The sequence below is a fragment of the Triturus cristatus genome, chromosome 2_2 (assembly GCF_964204655.1).
Source record: "Triturus cristatus chromosome 2_2, aTriCri1.1, whole genome shotgun sequence".
Classification (NCBI taxonomy): domain Eukaryota; kingdom Metazoa; phylum Chordata; class Amphibia; order Caudata; family Salamandridae; genus Triturus; species Triturus cristatus.
Window position 1 is genome coordinate 895,991,338 of NC_140582.1, and position 26,228 is coordinate 896,017,565.

The 26,228-nt window shown below is 39.1% G+C and overlaps 1 protein-coding gene across 4 annotated transcripts in view; it reads right to left on the reverse strand.

The window, feature by feature from the left end:
- PCDH7 (protocadherin 7) overlaps positions 1-26,228 on the reverse strand; it is an 810,835-nt gene that overhangs the window by 758,659 nt on the left and 25,948 nt on the right. The window contains exon 2 of one of the 4 annotated variants that reach the window (XM_085642304.1): positions 1,063-3,980. The exons of the other annotated variants lie outside the window; for them this stretch is intronic. Coding sequence (XP_085498430.1) covers positions 3,945-3,980 — 36 coding nt within the window. The 3' untranslated portion in view covers positions 1,063-3,944. Of the gene's footprint in view, positions 1-1,062; positions 3,981-26,228 lie in introns of those variants that run through there. 4 annotated transcript variants of the gene reach the window in all.

Consider the following 26,228-nt stretch of genomic DNA (forward strand, 5'->3'; position numbering starts at 1 on the left):
GTTAAGTCAATCCAGAAGAAAGACCAGGTCTTTTTCTATTTATTTCCTCTCATAGTCTTTGTAAAGTTTTCTATTTTTACCTAACATGTCATTTAGCATCGAACTGTATTTTGTTAATTTCCCGATATGAATGAAACTTCCTTTGCTGAAGAATTCAAAGGATCACCTGACATGCATTTGGTGTGTGAGGTATCCATTGGATGATGGCTATTATTTAATCCTTTCATGGCTGCCATGTTCTGTGAGCATCTATGAGAAGGAAGTTTATGAATCCACATTAACAGTTTACTATGCTTTATACATTGTGCCTTAGGGTCTGCTTCACTTCTGTTTGTTGGTATTCTATTTTTTTAGTACTTCGGATTGACTCCTGAATTTCAGAAGTAAATAAGGTTTAAGCCAGAAGTACTCTGGATAAGGCACAGATGCAAATTGCAAACCATGGTGTCCACCCTACAGTGTTTGCTCTTCTTCTATATATTAAGCACCAACATGAGGCATTTTCTTTTCATGCTTATGATTGTGGTATCATTATTGAAACTATACCATGTTAGACTCAGCCTGTCTGGTGACTCTTTTCGGATGGATAAAGGCGAGTTGTTTTTAAACATAATGGTCCCGAAACGAATATCTTTAGAGTCGTAAATCACTTTTGGATTGGGGGCTCTGCAGAGCCATATATTGATTGAAATGGTGTCCAAAATCACAAATTTACGTTCGAAGATAGGTTTTGCTGTATGTGACTGTTCTGTTTGGTTGTAAAGGGTCAGTTTGACTGCATATTGATTACATGGTCAGATCAAATATCTGTGGTGTGCTGTTAAACACAAATGATGTACCACTAAATGATAAATTATGTGTTTTGCTCTAGGATGGACTGTTCCAAGGTGTACTACATGTTAGAGGGTTGGGTCAATTCAGGCTGACAAGTGGAAATTCCATAGCAATGTCAGCAGGTTAGGTTTTGCCATGATCGCATTGGATTTCACTAACACATTTGCTTTATTAGCACTAGATTCTGGTGAGGCAGACACACAGTCAGAAGAATATCAGTACACAAGATGGTCATGCAGAGTTTATTAAGGTGCACCAAGGTCCATTTTCAAACCTGTAAAAAGTATTCAGTACATTCTCTACAAAAAATGTGCCATTCAACATAAGTTCAAAGTACAGTCCAGCCAAAGTAGGTAAAATCCCAAACTGAATTCAAAATGCTAGCCCTACAGCCCAAAACTTATAATTTCACCAGGAATAGGTCAATCTAATGTGTAAAAAAATAGGTAATAGGAGGGCTAGACACAACTTTCTTAAAAGCATGTATGGTGTATATATATTTTAATGCTATGTTGTATTGCTGAAATATTTGCACCTATCCTTATTGATGTCTTTCAGAGGTAAAATCAGATTAATCAGTACCCTTAATTGGCAAGATCACAAATGTAAACAATCCTGCCACTCTGGCAGATGTTAAAGTCAAAACTTCATAATTATGTGACAACATTTCTCATTTTGTACTCTCCTCCAAAGAAAGTATCTCGAATTGTTTGCTACTGTTGAAAAGACAGTGCAAAACTTAGATGTTCATAATCACCATATTTCTTTTACCTTTTTGGTAGTTTCTCCAGTCACATGGTAGCATATATCTTAAAGATTTGCAAGCATTTTGTATAACAAAGTGTTTTGATGTTAATTTCAATCAAATGTGCAATTGCTTTTATTCATTTTTGTAACGCTCTTGCTGGCCTATTATATACTGGACATGCTTCTGACAAAATCCCTCTATTTCATGCTTTGGCAATGTTTATGGATTGTCAAATGATGCTCTCAATCTGAGAAATAAATACAGGCACAGGAATGCATGTTTGCTCGATAAATGTGTTTATGACTGAAGTAGTAACATAGTGTAATGTATGGTTTATGGGCATTGCATTTATTTGTTTGGAATGATAAATTTCATAAAAAGGAACATGCTTATGGTAAGCAATCAATGTAAAAATGTTGATACTGAGTACTGAGTTTATCAAATAGTTTTGAATCATTAGTTTTGCAGAAGGTTAAAATGTCTCTATTGTATTACTAAGCTGTGTTATCAGGGTCTGTGTACAATGTATTCAGTAAGCAATTCTAAGAAAGTGTCTTAGAATGTAGAAATCTATCAGTCTGATTCACTATTAACAATCCTATTGCTCTAAGTGTGACTTACTCTCAACTAAAATGTGATTTACTGCAGATATTTTGGATGTAAACCCTACTCACAAAAATAAATCTTTGTAAACTGGCCTCCCTACCATTTCAATACTTTAAATGGTTATTCCACTAAATTAGGCTACTTTATTAGTTTTTCATGCAAAGAAGAGAATTTGTATGCAATATACATGCCAAACATGTATCCATATTTGTTTTATTTTGTTAAAGAATACAGTTACTTTAAAAGCATCCAAAATTGTGCTTAGTGCCTACTTGGTTGTGTTTATTTCACACTCTTTGCAATTGTTGTAGATTACCTTTTAGAAAATTATTTGAATGATTATTTTACCTTCATGTGTGGTGTCGAGGAAGTTTGAACACATACATTTGTCAGTGAAATAGTACTGTTTATCAAGGCAAATACTTAAACATTCTTTTTTAAAGAAAAAGTTAACTTGTACTTTGGAGTTACCATACTGTTGAATGTCATATGTAACCTGATATTCAGTTCCAAAGATTTTCATTTGGGCAAAATATTTGGGATGTTGTTGGGTAATTGTCCACCATTGGGTAGTTCTGCTGAAAGAACAGTGTGCCTAGTATGAATTATCATTGTTGGAATAACATTTAATGATTGATAAAACAATATTCTGAAGGCCAAAGGGAAATCCTTACTAATCTTGTTCAATAAACAATTCACAAAATATGAATTTGAAGCTATTATGAATACAACATTGTAATAGAAATATTATAATCTGTCCTTGATAATTTGCATCAAAAGTAAATTGTGCAGTCTCAGAAATATTTTAAAAAAATTTGGAACATATTTTGGTGACATAAAGTATAAAATACATGTGTGGCATTAATATTAAATGCATGGTCACATTGCAAAGTAACTTTAAATAGAACACTTATGGGCATTATAAATCCAATACTTTATGTATCTGTAAAATTCAAAACAATATGGGAAAACTAAGCAATAAATTACCATTTTATTAATAAAATTCTGGACATCAAGGGAAATACAGCAGAACCCATTTTCTTTTATTCTTTGCCATTAATTATCTATTTAGCAATACAGTACATTTTATAAGCACAGTAATGCATTTATTTTAACATGCATGCCTTCAGATCACATTTTTTCTGTTGTAGTTTACCCAAGTGAATCAAAAACAGTAAATGTCCCATTCTGTTAAGTAAATATACACATATAGTAAATATATTTGTAACGATATGCAAATTTTCAAGCACTTTTGGTAAAAAATATATCTTATTTCTGGAGAAATAGTCAGGCTCTCCAATTTGTGGTCTTTAAAGTCCAGTATGCAAGAGGGCATATGTAATAAATCACATTGCCATTACCATACAATAAAGTGTTCAGTAGCAATAGCACTTACAAACATTAACATAGATTGTAGATCTAATAAGACCCATAAGTAATAAATACAGAATATAGTGTGTTACCACATTTTAGCGTCTTTCTGCTTCTTTTGATTTTCCAGGTCTGACTTCCACTTCACAGTCCTTTTAATCAGCTCGTGATTGTTAAGTATCTCACTGTGCAAAAGTTATTAAATTTTGTTTTAATAAATGATTGGTGTCAAGGCTTCCCAGAGTTCCAGATGAAAATGACTTGTTGATCTCGTCTGAGCTCTAGACAGTAGTGTACAACTACTACCATATTTTATCGTCACTCCATATGCAAAGTTGTCCGAAAAGTACACTTTCTATCTCAGTGAGAATGATATCGTTCACGATCACGGCTGAGGTTGAAAGGTTGAGTGTGCAGTGACCTGTGAATAAATAGAGGTCTTTCAGTTTCAAGCGTAATTATCCTCAACAAATGAGGATTCACATTTTGATATAAGAATTATAACATGTCATGTAATCAATTATTGCCATTTCTGACAGTCAGTATTACATTTGCAAAATCACTCTTTAGCCATGAAAGCTGAATGCTGTTACTTAGCTCAAGCAGAATGATGTAAATATTAAATCTGTAGTTTTGGTAATGATGCAACAGCCAGTATCTGCAGAGCCAACTTTGCAAATGGTGACAGATAAAGTTTCATAAACAGTGGTAAGTAGCGTACATGTCAGGAAACCAATCATAAATGTTATCTAATTTTAAAGTATCTCAGAAAATATCTGACCCTTGGTATTAATTGAATATTTTAAACCACTGCCCAACCTGAATGCAGTTGTATACAGAGCCCATTGTGAATTGACCAATTATCTGAATTAAAAATTTTAAACATAAAAGCCAAAGTGTTATATGTGACATGCTTGCAAATTATCATATTAGTCAATCATAATCAATTTAGAATCATGGTATTAAACATATATGAAAATAAATATAAGAAAAAGAAAGCGTAGTGTTTACCATCCAAAATACAATAAAAGCTATAAAAGTGATTCTGCGTGATGTGGGTAATGGAAAAAATAGAACAACATATTTTTCTTTATTGCTAATTATATATTTGATCTTTACATTTCTCACTAAAAAGATAGGTGGACCTTGCTGCAACATAAGATCGGTGCTAATTGCCAACATTTTTAAGAAAAACTCAGAAGTGGCAATATATTTTTTGTTTAATCAGATTCCCACTTACTTTAAAAAATTGCTCATTTGTGTCTGTCATCTACTCTAACTTGAATAATGTAGCAAACAATACAGTATTCTGGGAATTGTGAGCAGCTAAAAAATGTTTTTTTATTAAGATGTATTTTTCAGAAACAATAATTGATTTCACTGTACATCAATTTTTACCTTTCAAATTAGGTTTTCTATAAGCAATCATAATTTCTGTTACTTACATTACACAAACTCCTTAATTGCCTAAGTTATGCCTGTCGTATTATTAAAAATCACCCAACTTTAGAAACACTGCACTAGCCAGCAACACCTATTAAGTAGACTAAATCGAACAAAGTGCATTAGGATGTGTCAGTTCTCACTAGAAAGAGATTATCAAACCTATACTTTGTGGTAAAGATGTGCTTTGATTTATCTTCATTTAGTGTAGCATGTTCCTTAGTTAAACATTAAATATCATTATCATGGTTAAATCTGTTAGTTGGTTTCCTGGGGAGTGTACATCAGCCAATGCAAGTGTGTCCTCCAGCAGACAGATGATTTAAAATTAAAATCTTTCATATGTCACTGGAACAAAAGTAGAATCCAAGATCCTTATATATATATATATATATATATATATATATATATATATATATATATATATATATATATATATATATATATATATCTCCAGTTGTCTAAACCCTACAATCTACATTAGTTTATACATTGAAACAACTGTTCACCACTACTAATAATTATTTATACTCCTTGCAAGCACCCTCATCCTCTACTATAATCTTTCTGTATCTTATTGTGCAACTGTAATATTTTAAATAAACATTATTGTTATAAAATGTATAACAGTCTTTGTGAAACTTTTATTTGCACATTATGCTAAATTTCTCAAAAGATCAATGTAACACATTATTTTAACCCTGTGAGGTCAACTCATCATATCAAAAATTTATATAGATAACATGAGATGTCGCAAAGTGACATGCATTTTGGAATATAACCAGGAAACAAACTTGTGCAACTGTCCTTTTTCTGGCATGCATTTCAATTTGCTGCATGGACCACATGATCCATTATCTACAGCAAAGTTTGCAAATTTTGCTGAAGTCATTCTAACTAACATGGCTCAAACATGATTACATTTACTGCATAGTAACTTACAATTGCTACATACAACATGAAATACTGACATAGAGACGTATTGGCAGTTAGTTAATCACCTTCAGCTGTTGCTTAAAGCAATTAGCCATTTAAGCCAGTGTGCCCTGATTATATAAACATTCCCATTTGCTGGGCTGGTGGAGGGGCTTTTGTCTTCAGCAGGAAATACAAATCTTAAATAACTTAAACAAAACTTAAACAGGATCAACAGAATGATTCCTTTTTTATCAAGGGTCTCCTAATCGCACCATTTTCACTAATTCATTTTCACATCACAGACACTGCTCTCAAAGCTTCAGTTATATCCTCATAGCACTCAGACTTTACATTGCATTTCTTTTTAAGACCCCAAGTCTTGAATACCAAAGCATCTGCCATTGGCGTACATACATAAATCTAAAGTGTAAAACTCTGTTTTGAAGAGCGATTTTATTTTAAAAGAGGTGTGGGATAGTTACAGTAGAATTTAGGAAAGTTTGACATATAATTTGGTCCTATCCAGGTACATAATTCAATTGGCGCCTAGTTTATTTTTACATAAAAAAATGGTATTGGTATTAATGAAAGTGCTTACCTTGATTATGAATCAGCTCTTTGCTAGTTGATACAAACCTATTTAAATTTTGATTGAGGTTAATACATGACATTGAATTACACTAATATTGATGAATAGCTAAGTTTAAGTATATTAGGAATTAAGGATTTAACAACAAATACAAAAATACAAAGGATAACAGATAAGATGGTAGCATTGGATTGTGAGTCAAAATAGTATTAATGTCCCCATATTATTAAAGGAATTTGAAAAAACTCATAGTGTGATAATTGCAAACTCACCACTGTGATGAGACAAATGCTGAGAAGTAACGATATTGATGAATGACATATCCCAAAAAGTTTTATTCTTTCAAATCACCACAAAGATTCCAGTTTGTTAAACTATCATGAAAAGCTGAATAAACAGAGTACTTGGAGAACATAGAAGAAGAGAAAAACAATCTTATGGCACCAGTAGATAGAGCATTGGTGAGCTCCATAGATATGTTTTTCAGTTTTGGGGGAAACGTATCTAGAAAGATAATGGTAGTTAAGTGAGAAGCAGACAGATGGTGATCAATAATATATATAATTTCTGCTGTGATAGCATTATGAAAAAAGGAAGGGCTTGAAGAGCATAGTTTTTCAAAGATCAAGGGAAGACATTTTTTTAATGAGGCAAGGCAGAAACAGAATTTTCAGCAAAAGTGGGAATGAGGCATTAAAGAATCATATAATAAAATCATACATAATATAGAGATTGTTGTATGTCAGCAGCAATGGATACTGGGAGATGAGAATAACTTTGGGAGCTTAGTTGTAGCTGTCAATTTGAAATATTATGAATAACTATAGAAAAACATCCAATGTTACCATTATAAAAAGGTAATTGGAGTCAGATGGTGGCATAGCAAAGTTTCAGACTTTTCTGATTTGCCCAGAATGTAGGCTGTTTTTTATGTTTTTACCTTCAAGGTAGTGAAAGCAGTATTGATTATCAAATCTAACATACATGACAACCATGATGGGGTGCTGATTTAAGAAGAAGTATGTTCTTCTTGAAATGTTTGAAAATGCATCAGTTTACTAAACATATAGGCTTAAAGTTGAAACTGCTGTGAGGTAATTTTATCAACATTAAGTACCACATTCAGGGCCCAAAAGATAACTTTTTGTTTCATATGTTCATATCTTTTAAAATAAAATAAAATCTATAGTTCATCAAAGGTTTAATGTTGGCTACTTATTGATGGTTATTATGTATGAGGCAAAACATAAGTATGCAAAAAATGGAAACAAACCAAATCTCCAACTAAAGTTCAATCTACTTTCAATGAAAATTCTCACAACACACTCAGTACATATGTCAACAATGTCTTTCCCTCACTTTTTCAGTGATCTTTCATTTTCATTTACTATAACACATGCCTCTTGTTTTTAATAATGTAACTAATTTTGTCAGTGATATGACATTTCCAGCATGCAAAACAGGTATGGATTCTTTGTGTTGTAATTTTTCATAGAGACAGAATCATACAATGTAAAAATGTAAACACAGTTTTGAAATCAGGCTATATAAGTGCTAAACAATGCAGTGCAGTTCACCAAGAGAGGGAGAAGACAATAGCGAAATGGGGTATGGGGAGAAATCAAGGTGCATATAGAACTAAGAACCAAGAAGACCCACTACCCCATTGCAGGTCTTTCCTCCATGGGGCAGGTGCAGAGGGGCCGTTGGGGTAGGGGGCCTTGAATGGAGAGAGTGGGGTCCGGGTAGACAGTACCCGTAATGAAGGGGAGGAGGAAGGTTGCGTCTTCTGCGACTGCATGATGGAGACAGAAGGGCCAGAGGGAGGGGTAGCACATGTTAAGGGAGGAAGGATCCTCTTGTTACCAGGTCAGGGAGTTCTTACACCCACTGCCTAGAGCAGGCGTATCACCACCAAGAGGTATAGCTGGTGATGCTGGGGATGCAGGTTATTTTGTCGGTTTGCCATATTGAGGGGGGCACCGGGCCTACGTGTCTGCATGTACGGGGGGAGAAAGGGAGAGGGATGGGTAAAGGGAAAGGGGGGGCGAAGGCATCAGGAAAGAGGGGGTGAGGGAAGGGGCAACATGGTGGGGGAAAAGATGGGGGAAAGGCTAGGGAGGAACAGTTATGGATTCTAATGTACTTTCAAGAACAACAATGTTTAAAATACTGACTGACCTGAAAAACTAATTTTCAATAAAAATTTGTGCATTTACAACTTTAATCTCCAACTTCAACATATACAAAATTAACTTTTGTTTTCTGATACTGTCTTCGATTTAGGATATCAGTATCTCCTCAAAATATCTTTTGCAACCTCACTACAACCTGACACCATCTCAGTTCCATACTGCATTACAATTATATGCCATTTCATCATTTTAGCTTGTTATTGACTAAGGAATTGTATCCTCATTGGCCATCTCTTTACTTTCCAATATATTGAGTACAGTCAATATGAGCAAAGTTGGCAATTCAAGCAAAATAAACTGAACAGCCTGCCAAAACAGACAAACAAAATTTAAAAAGCAATACCCAAAAGATTGGTAGCAAATATGAAGGACATTTACACAAAAGGATATTTTCATATCAGTGCCTATATTTCAAATTGAAATAATTTTATGGTTTTAAGAGATGATTCAGTAGCATTTGCAAAATCAATATATGTGTCGATTTAGTTGGCTATCCCTGGAAAATTGAAAATATAATGGATATATTTAGAAGAAGGAAAGCACACAAAATATGTCTGTTGTTCCATCTGTTTTTGTGATAATTAATATAGATCACCCTGTATGGTATCGTGGTCCTGTACAAAGTTAACTCTTTTCTGCAAGGAGATCCTCAGTCAAGTTAGGGGGAAATTGGGGTTCTCTTATAGTGAAGACCAATAGACGGGTGCTATATGGCCTGCCATTGTCAGACTTGAAAAATATCTGTAAGCCTCATACTGTAAAATGACTTATGGCCTGAGCAAGGCAGTATGGGACCTGAGACTGTGCTACATCTTCAGAAGGATGTGATTCATACGTTTTGGCACCCATTAATTGTTCAAACTTAGTAATTTGAGAATGTGTCCATTCCAAATAAGAGCATTACAACCACTTGATTACAAGGTATGTGGGATAGAGTGATTCCAGGGAACATTTGGCTAATGCTTGGTGGTTAGACCGCTTTACATCTTTTTAGGTGGGCTTCTTGGAAGGAGGTGTTGGGAAGGGGTGGGGGTGTTATGTTGATCAGTTTAGCTTGTTGATTGCGATCTTGCCTTTTGAGTCAATATTTATTTTCTATTGGAGAATGGAGAAAAATTGGTGCATTACTATTGACTGTACAGCATTCAGTAAATTCATATGATAATAAGAAAAAAGAAAAAAATTTAAACGAAGATGCACTTCTCTTTGTTTTATCTTATAAGTTTTGTGGAGGTTTTTAAATTACAATTATTCATGTTATACATATTTTAATGAAGACTGGGATTAGATGTATAAGGCATATTGGATTTCAATCACCTTACAATGATATATTACTCACATTTTCCAACTACGCCAAATGTTATGAACGTATGTATACATATGTATATGGGCTCAAGCATATATGTGAAAACTACAATAATTTACATAAACATTAAAACATACAGAAAGACTATGCTATCATTACATAATATGTAAGTCTAAGAGACTAGGATAAGTGTTAATTAAGTCTTAGAAATTTGTGAAGTTCCTGAATTTAGTGGTGTGGATTTGTAAAAAAGAAAGTGCATTATTGAATTTTGTGTAATTTATTTATATAAAAGGGCATCCTATGTTTGAACGTCTTGCTAGATACCACTGGATGACTAACTAGTACAGAAAATGCTTCACTGAAAGATATTTTCTACTTGAATGAATCTCCTGCCAGGATCTCTTGAGACTTTTTTACATAAGGTATGCGCTTGGGTGCAAAATAAGTGAAGGGAGATACCGGCAAATCTTTTGCGCCAAAAGCATCACTTTGTGCAATTTTATTTGCTAAATTTTGCTTTGTTATATTATTAACACTTATATCGCGCACGGATACTTAAGAGTGTCCCGGCGCAGGAGCATGCAACGGAGCTGAGGGGAGCTGTGGATTAATTCAAAAGCAGGGTCTTTAGTTGCATATTATAAAAGGAAAATTTACTCGGTTTTCCAGGCCATGATTTTTTGTGCTGTGTAAATCTCTGATTTGAAATATTATGTAAATTAAAATAAATAAATACATTTGGGAAAAAAGAATAAAGAGGCATTAAGTTCGACATTGAAGGTAAGTTGCTTTGAAAAAGCAAGTGCTTCTATAGGTCACACAAAACTCTAAAGAAAGTAAAGATATCTGGTGAAAAAGGATATAGTCTGTGGACATGGCAACTGTCAAAACTCAAACTCCAGAGCTGGCTGCATGGTTTGATAATTGAAGCAATATTGTTAATCCTGATGTGTTTTTCACAGAAATACAGAAGGTTGTTTAGAGAGTTATGTAGCAAAAGGCTGCAAGATTCTTCAAAAGAGACCTTGTAGAAAGGTATGTATTTGTTGGCAGGAGTTAACAAATCACTATACCTACCTTGATATAAAGTAGCTGAAACATGTACGTCAGCCACCAACCCAATGGTAAGAGTATTTACATATACAAGTTTTATTATCATAGGAGAGCACTTCCATATATGTGAGAATGTAAATGATAATAGAGTACAGAATCAGTGGAACAATAATGAGGAGTATTCGAACAGTAGTTGTAATTCACAAGTTCTACTGTACTCCAGATTCTTTATGGACTGTTAGGATCTAAAGCCACTCTCTTCTGCAACTTTCACATACGTACATGTAACAGACAGTCTTCTTTGGGAAACATAGGACTTTTGCATACATTTTAGTTCTTGTTGAGTATAGTGGCACTGTGTGTCTACATATGGTGTACACATTGAAGAGAATAGGTAACAATTTGGAGAAAAGACATGTACATATGATTTTGTTTTAGTTGCATTTGTTAATACTCTACAGGTGAGTATTTTACTGAAAACGTCCAGGTGGAAATGTATCAATTCAGATCCTACATTCATTAGCCCTACCAGCTTTCCTAACATCTCTGCTACTTAACAATGACTAAAGATAACTAACCTCACCTGGATGTCCCTTGATGAAGTGCACCACACTAATATGTTGGGCACATTGAGACGTTCCAAGAGCATGGAGAGTTGGTTTGGTATATCACAATATAGAGTAGACAAACCCCTTTGAAGTGAATTGGGTCGTTGACCGCCCTGTTCCTGTGGTGGCCAGTATCTTTAAAAAATATTCATGTATGCAGAGTGACTATCTAACTAGGGTCCTGATGAATGTCTCCGGATCTCTTTAGGGGACCACCCTATGGCAGAAACATGTTGACCTATCTCTAGGGATATATTGGTTTAATCCCGAGTCCTCTTGCATTTTAACTGTGTCCCTGCGACCAGCCAATAAAGATTTAGTGGACCCAGAGAGACACTTCTAATCATTCACACACTTTTTTACACTCTGCCCCTCAGTCACCACCATTCATACGCTCATCTTGAGAAAACACCTCAGCTCCTCCCCACTGGGAGTGGTAGCCCACACCTTGGTTTGCGGAGAGAACCCATATGATGACGCATGTCACCTAACGGTGAGTGAGGGTTCTTGTCCTGAAGGTAACTTCTCCACCTGTTTTTCTTCTTCTGACATCACACAACTCCTATCTTCCTCTCTCCCACATTTAGCCGGATGTACTCTGTGTGAAAATAAACATTACATTTTGCAGACAGTGTATACCCGTTATTAAAATTCTAAAAAATAAAATCAATGTAAATGCAGGTACTGTGAGTATTGAAAAGTGTGTTGTGTTGACGAGGATTTTAATTTGTGTGTCTCATTCAGGTTGTGACTAGGAGGCTCATTAATTATAAATCTTCTATTCAGAAAGTCCATCAAGTTCTCCATTTTTTTTTTAAATAATCAGATTGGAGCTTCACAGTAAACTTTACAGCTTTTTTTCATTAAACAAAGCCAAAAACTACATTGAGCCTAGTGAGCAGAAACCTGATTGTTGTCAATCATAGAAATATATATTTTGAATATTTAGGAGTGCATTTTAAAAAAATACTGGATGATCTTTCATATATCTGCATTGGGTGTAAATAGACCCACGCAGTTGCCCTTAACATACTATGTCTTTGCAATTCATGCCTATGTGTAAAATGTTCAAGTGTGTGCTTCTCCACAGAACATAAACATCTTGGGGGCCAATTACGATCTCGTCCGGAAAGCCTTCCTACCGAATCTGTCCTGGAATGCTTTCCAGACGACTCAGGTTGGGTGAGTCCTATCAAGCGATTTGGATGTATCTGGATGCTTCCGGATACGATTCAGTCGGAGTTTCATTGACTTTAATGGAAGCATGTGTTGTGAAGGAGAGCACAGGCTCCCATTGAAGTAAAGGGTGGCTGGGGAAAACCTGCACCCTGTGGCAGGAACCCCATGGTGCCTGCCACACTGTGCATGGTTGGAAAAGGGGTTCCCCAGGTGAACGGGGGCCTGCTACAGGCCCCCAAATACAGATTCCGGCAGCCGATTTGTTCCAGAGAAACCGATTTGGAACGGCTGTCCAAATCGGTCATCGTAATCGCTTGCTCGGAAAATGAGTCCATAGAGCTGTATGATTCGGCTCCGAAAGACTCGACCCATCCGAATGCCTTTCAGAAGCAATTCAGACAGACCTATTGGTTTACTGGCATTGTAATCGGTCGTTGGAAACTGTGTGCGATGTGGTCGGCAACAAGGGTTCCGAACCGGATTCTGCAAACCCAAATCCGATTCTGATACCTTCCGAACGGGATCGTAATCGACCCCTAAGTGTGGTTTCAGCTGCTCTGGTGTCAATGTGTACTGGAACTGTGCCCACCAAAAACAGCAAGCACATTCCTGGTTGTGTCATAGTGCAACCAGATCTTTTTGTGTCTAGGGATCTGAAAGACCATCATTGGAGATCATAATGACATATGAAGCCTCTTGACTCATTTTCAAAGTATAAATAAGAGTTTGTGTCAACTATTTCCTCAGGACACATTCACTATTCATACATATGCTGGGAGCATTAAATCTCACGAGGAAAATGGCATTCACCAGTAGCTGTTTTCTGCTTCCACCTACAATATTACAACAGGAGTCTCAAGGCCCTTTTTGCAATTACTATATATTCTGTTAGTATGGAAGGCGATGCAAACAGTTTACACTTTTGGTGCAATGGCACACATAATGTAATATCCCCACTGAGGTCGAAGGTTCACTGACACCATTGCCTGTATTTGAGAATTCCTTTAGTGTGATAATGAGAACGCGTAAGAGGTTTGTGCTCCGTTATTATTAACTCTTTATCAAAAACAGTGATCATCAGAATCTGTCCAAACACTTTGAATTGGTTTTAGGTAAAAACACAAGCTTGTCTGTTAGAATTCAACTAAATCGAAAGAGGACACTTTGCTCAATGACAACAATATCTGCATAGATATAATTGTCTTTGAGCCTATAAATAGGTATATCTGTGAGAACATTGTTGTTCATCTCAGATTCGTTTGGCATCTTTTTACATTTTAAAACGTTCCATTTTAAATCACTGTCATTAATGTATTCTGCATACTTAGATACAAACCTTTTATCAAGAATGAAAAACTAAAAATATGACACAATCCAAAATGAATCAAAAATACTTTCTGACAGTTAAAAATCAAAAACAAAAACAAAATGTTGCCTTTAAGTCTGCAATGGGATTTTTTTGTGTTGAATGAAGACGGATAATGATCCAGAAACACGTGTATAGAGATGGCCAGTACAACTTTGTAATTACTCGAGACAATCCTGCAAGCACACACGCTTGGTGAACTGCATTGACCACAATGCTCAGGGGCGACCCGCTGTGAGGTCAAGCAGTGTGATCCCACGTTGGTTTCCTGTTTAAAAGGCTCCCTCGAGCCGGTTGAGCTGACGAGCTCGTCGAGAGTCCCCTGCACGCCTTGAGAGGTACTGTGACCTGAGAATACTTTGGCAGCCTGCTCAGCAACCCCAAATATTTGATGCCTAATCTCTACTGACAACGGATAATGATCCAGAAACACATGTATAGAGATGGCCAGTACAACTTTGTAATTACTCGAGACAGTCCTGCAAGCACACACGCTTGGTGAACTACATTGACAACAATGCTCAGGGGCGACCCGCTGGAAGGTGAAGCAGTGTGATCCCACATTGGTTTCCTGTTTAAAAGGCTCCCTGAAGCCGGTTGAGCAGACGAGCTTGTGGAGTGGCACCTGCATGCCTTGAGAGGTACTGTGACCTGAGAATACTTTGGCAGCCTGCTCAGCAACCCCAAATATGTGATGCCTAATCTCTACTGACGACGGATAATGACCCAGAAACACGTGTATAGAGATGGCCAGTACAACTTTGTAATTACTAGGCCTGGGCGAAAATTTCGTTCCGTTCGCAGAAATTGCGATAATTTGACATTCTCTCGTTCCGCGGAGAGCGCGAAAATGTCAAAATTTCCGGTTTCCGCAGCTTGGCGATAATTTGTTTCTTGCTCGCGCTGTAAATTAATACATTCTCGCGCGCGCGCGATCGCCTTACCTGAATCCCTGCGTTCGCCGACAAGTTTTCTTGATCCGGTCGCGTTCTCCATGAGATGTTGTATTGTTTTTAGCCATTTGCGCTGTCTCGCGACAGTTCGCGCCCGCAGTGACGTCATGCGTCGCGCGATCACGTCTTTCTTCTCGCGATCATGCACCGCGAGACAACTCAAAACAAGATGGCTGCGCCCGCAAGCAACCACATGGGTAAGTTGGCAACCCGCAACCATGCAGAAAATCTCGCGAACATGCCGGAAAAAAACTTCCGCATCTTCGCGATATTTCCGCTTGTTTGCGATAATTTTAAACATTTTTGCGATAATTTGCGAAAGTTAATTTCGCAAATTCCGCCCACCCCTAGTAATTACTCTAAACAATCCTGCAAGCACACACGCTTGGTGAACTGCATTGACCACAATGCTCAGGGGCAACCAGCTGGAAGGTGAAGCAGTGTGATCCCACATTGGTTTATTGAATGAAGAAGTGACCCTGAAAATGTGGGTGGACAGACGGGACCACATTTATTCTGCTCCATGGCTAACATAACATGTGGAACTTGGCCCTTTTTGGTTAAAGTTCCCTAAAATGTTTGCTTTTCCTCTAGACCTTTTTTCTGACATGTGTTGTCAACTTAGATGCTCTGGAAACTTTGCCACTGCTGAACAGTGTCAAAGTGCAAGCGTTCCCTGTGTAAAGTGTAATGGTGATTGGTTGTTCAATACTGGTATGTTGGCTTTACTAGTAAAGTCCCTAGTGAAGTGCACTATGTGTGCCAGGCTTAGTAATGCAAATGCTACTGGTGGGCCTGCAGCACGTATTGTGCCACCCACTCAAATAGCCTTGGAAAGTGAACTCAGGACTGCCATTGCAGGTCCTGCAAGCAGTTTCCTAAACTAACTGGTAATCCCTTTCCATACACATCAGGCACCTCTATGGTAGGTTTAGGGTACCCCCTGGACAGGGTGCAGTGCATGTGAAAGTTGGGACATGTACCACGGTGTGTGCCATGTCCTGGCAGTAGAATAATCTACATTTCGTTTTCACTGCTGAAAGGCCATCTTGCCCATTAGAATAGAATGAGGAGGCTGTGTAATATGTTTTCCAGCCTATCTCCCCCAGGGCTTAAGATGGAAAGGTGAAGTTTAGTATGCCTGAACTCACCCTGCAATAACACATCTTTTTATAAAGATGGTTTTTGCATTGTGTGTTTGTAAGTCACTCTTTTAGAAGTGGCTGGGTTTTTGTGCCTTAAACATTTGTTTGTGTCTCTGCCTGGTTGTGGATTGACTGGCTGGATTTGAAAGCGATAGGATCTGGGGGATGTCTTGACCCAGGGGAGGAGGTGAGACAGCACAGGCTGACCTGCATCGGGTGTGTAGGAGGAGGAGTAGGCCTAGAGGTGAAGAGGCCTCGGCTGGTGCTATAAAACAATTGTCCCATCTCCTGCTGAGTGATTGAGAATCCAGACCCCCACTAATCAAAGGGAGAAGGTGGCACTGCTAGAGAGGCATCCAGAACTGGTTTGAGCAGGGGTCAGTGCCCCCTGTAACACAAAGACTTCAAAGCCATCGAGGGGTATAACTATGCGAGCTGAAGCCTCTGAACTTTGGAAAATGGCTTGATCAAGTGTGAACAAGACTGGAGCTACTTTGTGGATCAAGAGGAATCTTTGCCAAGGAAGAAACAACTGAATAGACTGTTGGATAGGACTCCTCTTGATGTGTGATCTGGGGCTGGCCTGCAGTTTGCTGTATTAACCAAGGAAAGGCTGTAGGAACTTTGCTGGGTGCTGTGTCCCCCTGCTTGAAAGACATTGCTTACTGCTGTGTCCTGAAGTAACTTTCCCCAAGGGCCTGAGGTGAGCTGGCTACTGGTTTGGAGACACAGGAACACAAAAATTTCCAGAGAAGAATCTCAGATACACCGTGGGTGCGTGTGCTCTGTCTAGCCTGAGACCTTTGCAAGTTGATCTTGGTCACCGGGAGTTCCAAACAAGACTTAGAGATGCATTGTGCGTGTGCTCTATCTAGCCTGAGTCCTTCGAGAGGATCGTCCTGTGAGCGTGTGTACCGAGGAGCCAAGTAACTCTCAGCGACGCTGTGTGCATGTGCTTGGGGGCAGCCTGAGACTTTCATGTGGATTGGCCCATGATCATGCACACCAGGAGAGCGAGTGTGCCTCAGCAACGCTGTGTGTGTGTGCTGTTCACAGCCTGAGACCCTCGCTGAAGGTGCCCTGTGATCTCAGCGGCATGGAGTGCGTGTGGTTTCTACTACCTGAGACATGCACAAGTTGTGCCTTGTGATCGTGGGCAGAAGAAGATCAAGTGTGTCTCGGCGATGCTGCATGAGTGTGTCATGCGTAGCCTGAGACCCTCGTGAGGAGTTGTCTGGTTAACGTGCACCCGGAGTTCCCGTGAGTCTTCGTGACTCTGAGTGCGGGTGTAGTGTGCAGCCTGGGATCTTCCCATTGCCCGAAAAGTCAGAGATTGCATCAGAGGCCCAAGTCGCTGGACGAGGCGAGGAGAGTGGGTTCACACCCCCAGGTATCGTTTGTCGACTCCTGGGGCAGGGCGCGGGCTCGGAGGGAGATGCTCTCGGCCTCTCTCTCTGTTCTGCAGTGCGAGCCTCTGCTTCGGCTCGGATTGAGGCCTGTGTGCCAAGGAAGTGGCAGCACCAGGGCCTGAGTGCGAAGCTGCAGTTATTGTGTTCTATCTTACCCGTGTGGGGGGGCAACTGTGGCTGGAGACTAACCGCAAGCCAGCACGAGTGGCGGAGAGACCACCGGAAGCACCGTGAACAGTGCTTGAGTAACTTACGGAATGCATCATTTCTGCGTAGCGAAGTATCCGATGATTGAATAACGCATTGCTTTATTTCTGCACAACGGACTGCCGGTTTTGTCGTATTGCCCATTGTATTATTTTGCCTAACGAACTGCCTGATAGATGTGTTACGCCTTGTTTGAATCCTGCACCACGATCTGCCGGATTGTCGTATTACACATTGCATTAGTGTTGCATACCGAACTGCCGGATATATGTGTTCCACATTGCATTAGTTACGCATTGCATTAGTTACGCATAACGAATTGCCTGATAACTGTATTACACGTTGCATTGCTTTTTCCCACCAGAGTACCTGAAGGGGGACCGTACGCATTGCATGACGGGGGCATAACAGTTCACCACGTTGTTGCTTTACGCATTGCATTACAGTGACAGTACGAATCGCCAGATAACCGTATTAAGATCTGCATTATTTTTATGTTGTGAAGTAGCTGACTGTTGCATATCGGACTGCATATTACGACATTAGGATTACGTAGGAATGTTTAGTTTAGCTCAATAATAATAGGCCAGGGGGAACATTACCCCGACGCATATGTTGGATTAGTATTGTGTGGTCGCATCGTATATCGTTTTATAAACATATACTTGTTTTCTATGAAACTTTTGTGGAGTCTATTTGTGGTGTCATCATTGGATTGCTGTGAGCGTAATTGCAAATACTTTACACATTAAGTCTTGAAGATAAGCCTGGCTGCTCGTGCCAAGCTACCAAGGGGGTGGAGCTGGGGCTATTTCTGGAGGTGACCTGTCTTTTCCCTAACGTTGGGGCTCACGGGTCCCTGCTTGGCCCTGCTTGGCCTACGGTACCTACGTCAGCCAACCAGGGATCTTGGGAATTCTAACAGAACAGATATCAATTTACTTTAGCATTACGTTCTGCAGAGAGCAACAGAAAATATCAGCACCAATAGCAGAACATAATGACACCAAATTACATTTTACAGATCAATTTTTTGTAGGCCAATTGAAAGTGTGACTTTTTTGCCAGGGGAGCAATGGTGGCTCCTCCGCTAAGCGGCAAAAGAAAGGAAAAAATAAAATGATAATAACGGAATGATATTATTGTTTCATTTTGTCCTCCTGCTGCTGCAGCATGCGTGAGGGGGCTGGATGGGGCTGCAGAGTAGGGGAGGAGTGGTAGACCACGCCTGTAGGCAATGCCTGTTTGGCCGACCAAACAGTCATGTGCACTTCCCTGTTCTCCATTCAGGCTCCATTACAGCCTGCATGGAGAACATGCCCATCCCTCCAGCCCCTGACTGAGTGCCGTGTCATGGCGCTCAGACAAATCACAACGCTGTATTGAGATTTGTAGGTGAGATTTGTATTACTGTACTGAAGTCAAGCACTTCATGAAATTCTGCCATGTATATAGAGCAATGTTATGATAACTGTTTACATGGCGCACAGTGACTGATTGCGATTGATTAATAATCTGTCAGACTAATTCTGATAGATTTTAGAAACCATGGTGAATACATTGAAAGAAGGTATCTCAAATACAGACTAATTAAAACCATGATTAATATGCCGCTTATTGCAATCCACTAAGCATTGGGGTTCAACAGAACATTTCTAGAAGACCTTCAATTGAAAAAATATACCACTTTAATTGAAATAGATGCAATTCGTGCCAGTTTACAGGCACCACATGAACACTCCTTTAAAATACTTCATACCTGTACAAGAGTTAAATAGCTGCAATTCTGCCAATGCATTTTTTACACCAAATATAAATGATATCCCATGGTTCATGGAAATATTTTGATCTCCTTGAGACATGGAGGATTGTAAAATGAAACAATTTTTCAGATTATCAGGTAGTTATGCAACAGAGGGTGCATATCTCTCAAACGTTACACATGGTGCTTCACTTTCCAGAGCTAAAGTTAACCGATAGGTATACATGTGATACACAGAGGGTTGTGAAACATAAGTATTTAAAGTTACTAGATTCTAAAAACAACATAAACACTACCCTGCTAGTAATTCTAATTTATCCTACTTAATCTTGATTTTAAATTGTCTTTCCTTTAAACATGGTAAGTAGTTCAAGGATAGATGTATGTGCTAATACAGCACGTGTTAGAAATACTCATGCCTAAAGCAAAGCATGTTGCTTGTAGTCTACGGAAATATGTTATTCAAACTGGAGCCTGAGAAAGGAAAGACGCGAGCATGCATGATGGGACCCTGATCACATTGTCAAATAAAACCAGGCCTCTTTTTCAAAACGAGATTTTTTTTTTGTACAGTGAGCCTTGCTTATATTTTGATAGCAGGCTGTCCACAGACATTTATTTTATTAATGATGAGGAGTGACAGTTACAACCACAACACCATTCCTCAAGTTACCAAATAAAAGATTTACTAAGCAAGTGCATACATTTTAAATTAAAGCATATAAATGAAAAGCAGTTAAAGTTTTATTAAAGTGGAAGAAACGTTGAAAACAAAACATCTTCTAAATTATAAACAAGGTAGAGTTGGATGCTAAAAGTTTGTGGATTTAGAGAAATTGGAGCAATAATGACAAACAACCTGTGGTGAGGTAAGTTTTTACAATAATATGCACTTTTTATCAGGATCAACCAAAGGGGTATTCTCAACCAACAAGTGCAAACAAGAGCATGGCTTAATCCCACTGAGCAGGTTAAGACTCCTGCCAGGATCAAGAACAAAAAATAAGTTGGGATATTTTTGATAAGGCGGTTACTCTCAATCACCTATTGAATTCTATTAAAAAGCACTCCAGTTATTCTTACCCATCACGCTGATTGATCCTTTTACGTTTGGATAAACACATCCCTCTCCTATAATTTGCCAGTCACCATCACATTGTACATGGAACCCTCATAATTCTGCTTGCCAACAATGGGATCAAAGTTCATCAATATGATGAAGATGCTCACATGTATTGTAAGGTTTCTCAATACAGAGACCATTTCAAAAGTCCTACCTATCCATTATCTTGACCAACCCACTCTGAAATTAGCAATTTTGTAAAAGCCATCAATTCAGCCAATTCAAAGAATGATTCAATAGCCCTCAAGTCAGCCGCGGCCGGTTGAGGGTGTTCCGTGGGGCGGAAAGGCGGGGCGGGGGAGGGGCAGCATGGGGGGGTACTAAAAACCGGAATATGGAGATTGCGATGCAGCACGCGCTACGAAATTCGTTTTATTTATTTAATTGTTTACTTACCTCCAATTATCCATATTCCGGTTTTTAGTACCCGGCACGCTGCCTGTCCCCCGCCCCGCCTTTCCGCCCCACGGAACACCCTCCACCGGCCGCGGATGCCTCAAGCTGTTGGCTTCTCTCCATGTCTCAGCGAAAACAGAAACTCCCAAGGCTTTGTATTGAATTCTGACTCACTCTTCAATATGTAAAGAACTCAGGGGCATATTATCAAGGACGGCGTTAAAAATTAGCGCCGGTTTAGCGGCAGAAAGCTGCCGCTAATGCGATAATGGGCTCGATAATATGGCCTTGAGAATTCCCATAGAAGCCCATGTTCTGGTGTGAACCTGGGCTTCTATTGGAATTCTCCAGGGCATATTATCAAGCCCATTATCGCCGCTTTAGCAGCAGTTTTCTGCCGCTAAACCTGCGATAATTGTAACGCCGTCCTTGATAATATGCCCCTTAGGGATAACATTGTACCAATGCTCCATCCTGTGGTTAGTCACTTCCAATGTACCGCATGCCTTGATGCTCTCCTATCTGAATGATGACTACAAAAGCATGCTACAAGTTGTCCCATGATTCTTCAAAGAACTCAGAAAATGCAAACACACCACCACATTGCCTGCCACTTCAAGCTGTTGGGATCCCCATAAACGACTGTATTAGTCGATTACCTGTGATACTGTGTAAAGGGTTATTGCTTGTAATACTAAGCCTTTTAATCATGACTGAGGTGCTTCCCTAATGAAGGACACCTAGTAGCCACGAAATGCATTGGAACTGAATTGAGGGTGTTTCATGCCCAATATCAATGAAGTTATGGAAATTAAACAGATTAAGGGATACACAAGAAATGACAAAAAAACTTTTTCCCAAAAAGGTATACATATTTTCTAGATGCAGGTTGTACAGAATATTTTGAAAACTTAATACCACAGGTGGGTAGCATCATTCATCTTTATACTGGGCCCCAGTCATGAACATACGTTTAGTTTACGAGTGTGGGTGGCTAAGAGCTTCTCAGTCAAATGAGAACAAAATGTGGATAAACATTAGGGAATTGCTCAAAGTAGCTCACAGAAAACAGTTACTTCTGTTAATTCTGTTAAATTTGCAGACTACATGCTATGATGATTCATGTAAATGAATGAACTATGTATGATCTTATTCTAACTTATCATTGTTTCAGTTCGGCATGATTCTCCAAACGTTCACAGATACATATCATGTAATCCATTTAGGAAAATTAAAAGTTTAGAATGTAATCAAGTACAGAGAATGATAGTTCAATATTATGTATTACAAGGTCTTTTTCAAATGACTGGCACTTAATGTGATGAGTGAATTATCAGTGCAAAACTGTGAGATGCATTGTGGCAAAATACATAGCTAAATTGTCACCATCAACCATCTGTTATGTTTGTCACCAAAAATGTATGCATGGTTTACAAGTCAAATTCAAGTCAATTGTATGTTTCTTTCTTGCCTCAGCAAACTTTCACACACACAGAAGCAAATTTCAGGCAGTTGCATTTATTACAGCAAAGACAGTACAGAATTCAATAATATTTGTTCACATTGTCTAAAGATATTTTTGTTAGTACTGTGTGACCCGAGCTCGCAAAGTTGAAAAGAACACCTGATTACATTTCTTCTTTTATAAATACCATTGCCATGATTACTGAGCCTCCGCTGCGACAGTGTAGGCTCTTTGTGAATCACGCCCTCAGTCAATTGCATGGAGTGATACATGGGATAACCAAATGAACGTTTTAACTTTGCCATACCTAAAAGATCAATTTTAAGTAGTCCAGCACTCTAAGATCAGGCACCCTTTCATTGGAGCCAGTATTAAGCCACAAATAGGAGGTCTATTGGAGAAATTCTGTAAATTTCAAATATGATACAAAGTGGCAAATTTATCACGTATTCACACAGTGCAGCAAGCCACCGAGCCACCGAGTATAGCAACAAACATCTCTGTAATACGGAGGCCATTATGGTTAGTAGTCGGTGCCATAATTGGGATATGTTCATTATTGGATGTGAGTGGGCTCGACTGGTGCAGCTGGACCTTAGGCTGCAAGGACGTAGCACAACAAAGTGCTAATGGTAGTCAATGGTTGCTGCACCAAGTAGCTTGATGGAGGCAAGTTACAAAACGTACCAGCCTGAAAAGGGCCTTTGTCGTTTTTCTGAAGAAAAACTCTTCTGTGAACTGGACAAACCTGAAATTCTGTCTCACACCATGAAACTGGCAGTTGGATACTTTTCAAGGTAGATCCCTTTAAAGCTTTAGAGCAAAAAATTCAAAAAGTTCCCAAACTTCTTTTGGTTTGCAAGCATCCACACAAGTACACTTCCTAGACCTCCAGGACCCCGGGGAGGGTTAGTGGGGCACTTAGAGGCTCTCATGCAGCGGGCAACAGCAAAGTACAGTCCATGTACAATTGCCACTAATCACCTGGGAAACGTCACAGGAATGTCCTCTTCGGCTTTTTATGTTCCTGGAGCCACCAAGGTCTATCAACCTTATTATCCTTAGAGATCTATTTGTTCTTGGATTTAAAATGGAAGGCAGTTCAGCCTCATCAGGGCCTTCGCACAGGTCAAAGATATCAAGTGCAGCAGGTTCAGTCCACCTGATATCCTTCTGCAAGCCCAGCAGTGCTCTGAGGAAAGCAGGGAGAGGATCCTGCATCACACGGTTCACCTGCCTGAGGATTGGGGCAACCTTAAGACACTCCTAGTTCCTCTCTGACAATGAAGTAAAGGTTCCCAGGCTCTGACCTACCTACTTTTGCAGTAGTTCCTTTTTGCCTTATTGCATACAGGCCCAAAGTCATATGTCTCAAGATGATGATAAACCAAGTTTTATATGTTTTAGATGTCAGAGCACATGCACTGGGCATTGCACAGCAGAACACCAGTGTGCAAAGTCTAAAGTCCTGCAGCAACCATCAGCACAAAATGGGGTGATGATGCAAAAAGGGGCCTTTTCTCTCAGTTCTCAGAACAGAGAAAGTTACACACTTATTACATGTAAAGAACTCACATCCTTTGGAACTAATAACCCAGTTTCCTGCAGTTGGTATGTGGCAGGCTGGGTCTAGTTCCCTTCAGAAGCATAAGAATCAGCACTTCCCTGTATACTCACATTGATATTTGAAGGTGCCATCTCTCATTAGAGGAAACAATTGTGCTGATCATCATTGGTGATATTCTGCAAGGATTTTGTACCGCAATTGCTTTTGATTAGTTGGCTGCTTTAGAGACGGAGTTTCCGATCAGGTCATGTAGACGACATCATGGGCCTGATTCACAAACTGCACTTTGTAGTAAGTTCTGCACTACAAAACATACTGCAAAATGTATGTTTTGCCTAGACTTAAGTGTGTAGAGTTCTCCAACCTGACTGTAGATTCTCTCCACAAGTAAGTATAGGTTTTAGAAGTGAATGTGGGAAGAGCACAAGAAAGTGGGCAGAAAAATGTGAAGACTTACTCCTTAAGGGTTGGGGTTATGGAGAAGTAAGAGGTGGTTAGGTAGGGTCAGGGATGGGTATAGGGAGAGATGTCACCCACCATGCAAAAGTAAACCAATTGTTTAATTCTCGGGGAGGAGACATGCAACTTACACTTTTGTAGTAAGTTAACATGCGGAGTATGTGAATACCGAAAAGTAGACTTACTCTATGGTTTAAACTCACTCACTGTAAGTAACGTTTACTAATCAGGTCCCATGTTTGTAATTCTTTACTTTAATTTTTCAAGACACTGTACTCTGTGAGTTGTTCTCACAATTGAAACCAATTTGGGGTAACACACAAGACAAATGAATTGTAAAAGGAAACCCATTGGAAAAATAGTGCCACACGGACATGCAGCATTATGGCAATCCTAGGTAGTATGCATAGGATGCACTGGCCGCTCAAAATCTGCTTAAATTGACTCTGTCTAATACCCATTATCTTTTATGCTTAGCCTTAGGCCAATATTCCTAGAAGCATGAATCCATGGGGCAGTGCTGAGAGGTTCAATTCAAGTGCAGAGTATCTTGATGAGGCACTTATCTGTAGGGAATACAGTACTTCTGATGGTAATGTTTGTCTGGCACACAAGGCTCTTTTGTATGTTCATTTTTACAAAAACACATAATTATTGTTGTCCACCATTTCTCCCGACACAGTATTTCTGAGGAGGCCCACTGTTACTGACTGAGGGAATAATTGAAATTACTAGGGGTGGGTGAAGAATTCAACTCTGCTGGTGGAGTTTGCGGAGTTTTGCTTGTTCCGTGATCCATGCAGAGTGCAGAGTTCTGAAAAACTCTGCAAAGTAATGTGGAGTGGAGTTTTGGTTCGCAAGCGGCTCGCCAACTGTAACTTGGTGAGCGCATGTGGCAAAAATAATGCACTAGACCTCCTCCTGGTAAGATTTCTCATTGTAGGCGTTTGCGGCAGGTCGCGACTGCTCGTGTTGAGAAATCTGCCATTTGAGTTGAGGAAGCTGCCACTCGAGTAGAATGTCTACATGAGTGGAAGAAAGCAGCAGGCACGATGCGTAGAGACGTTTGCACTGATTTTACAGTGCGTGATAAACTACTGGTGCTAAAAATATGTGCGAGCAAAACGGCGCAACAGACTCTGCCACTGGCGGCATTCCGCGGAGCGTGGCAGAGTTTTTCTGGCACTTCACTAAGTTCAGGGGAATAAAGCTCTGCGAACTTCACCCAGGCTTAGAAATTACCCAAACTGAACATAAAATGCATCTTTCACAAATATTCTTCTGTGAATCTTGCAGTACTCCTGAAGTCCATGAATAAGCTAGACATAATCCCGTACTACTCCTAAAATTCATGAGCTATGCCATGGGTACAAAAAGAGTAATTTACACTTTCTTATACGCCAATCTTTGTGAATCGGTCCTTATATGTTTCTAATTGAAATACAAATGTTTTTGTATTAAGGAGCAATTAATACAAACTATTATTGAAATTGTAAAGTGCTCATTGACTTCTTGTAGTCACT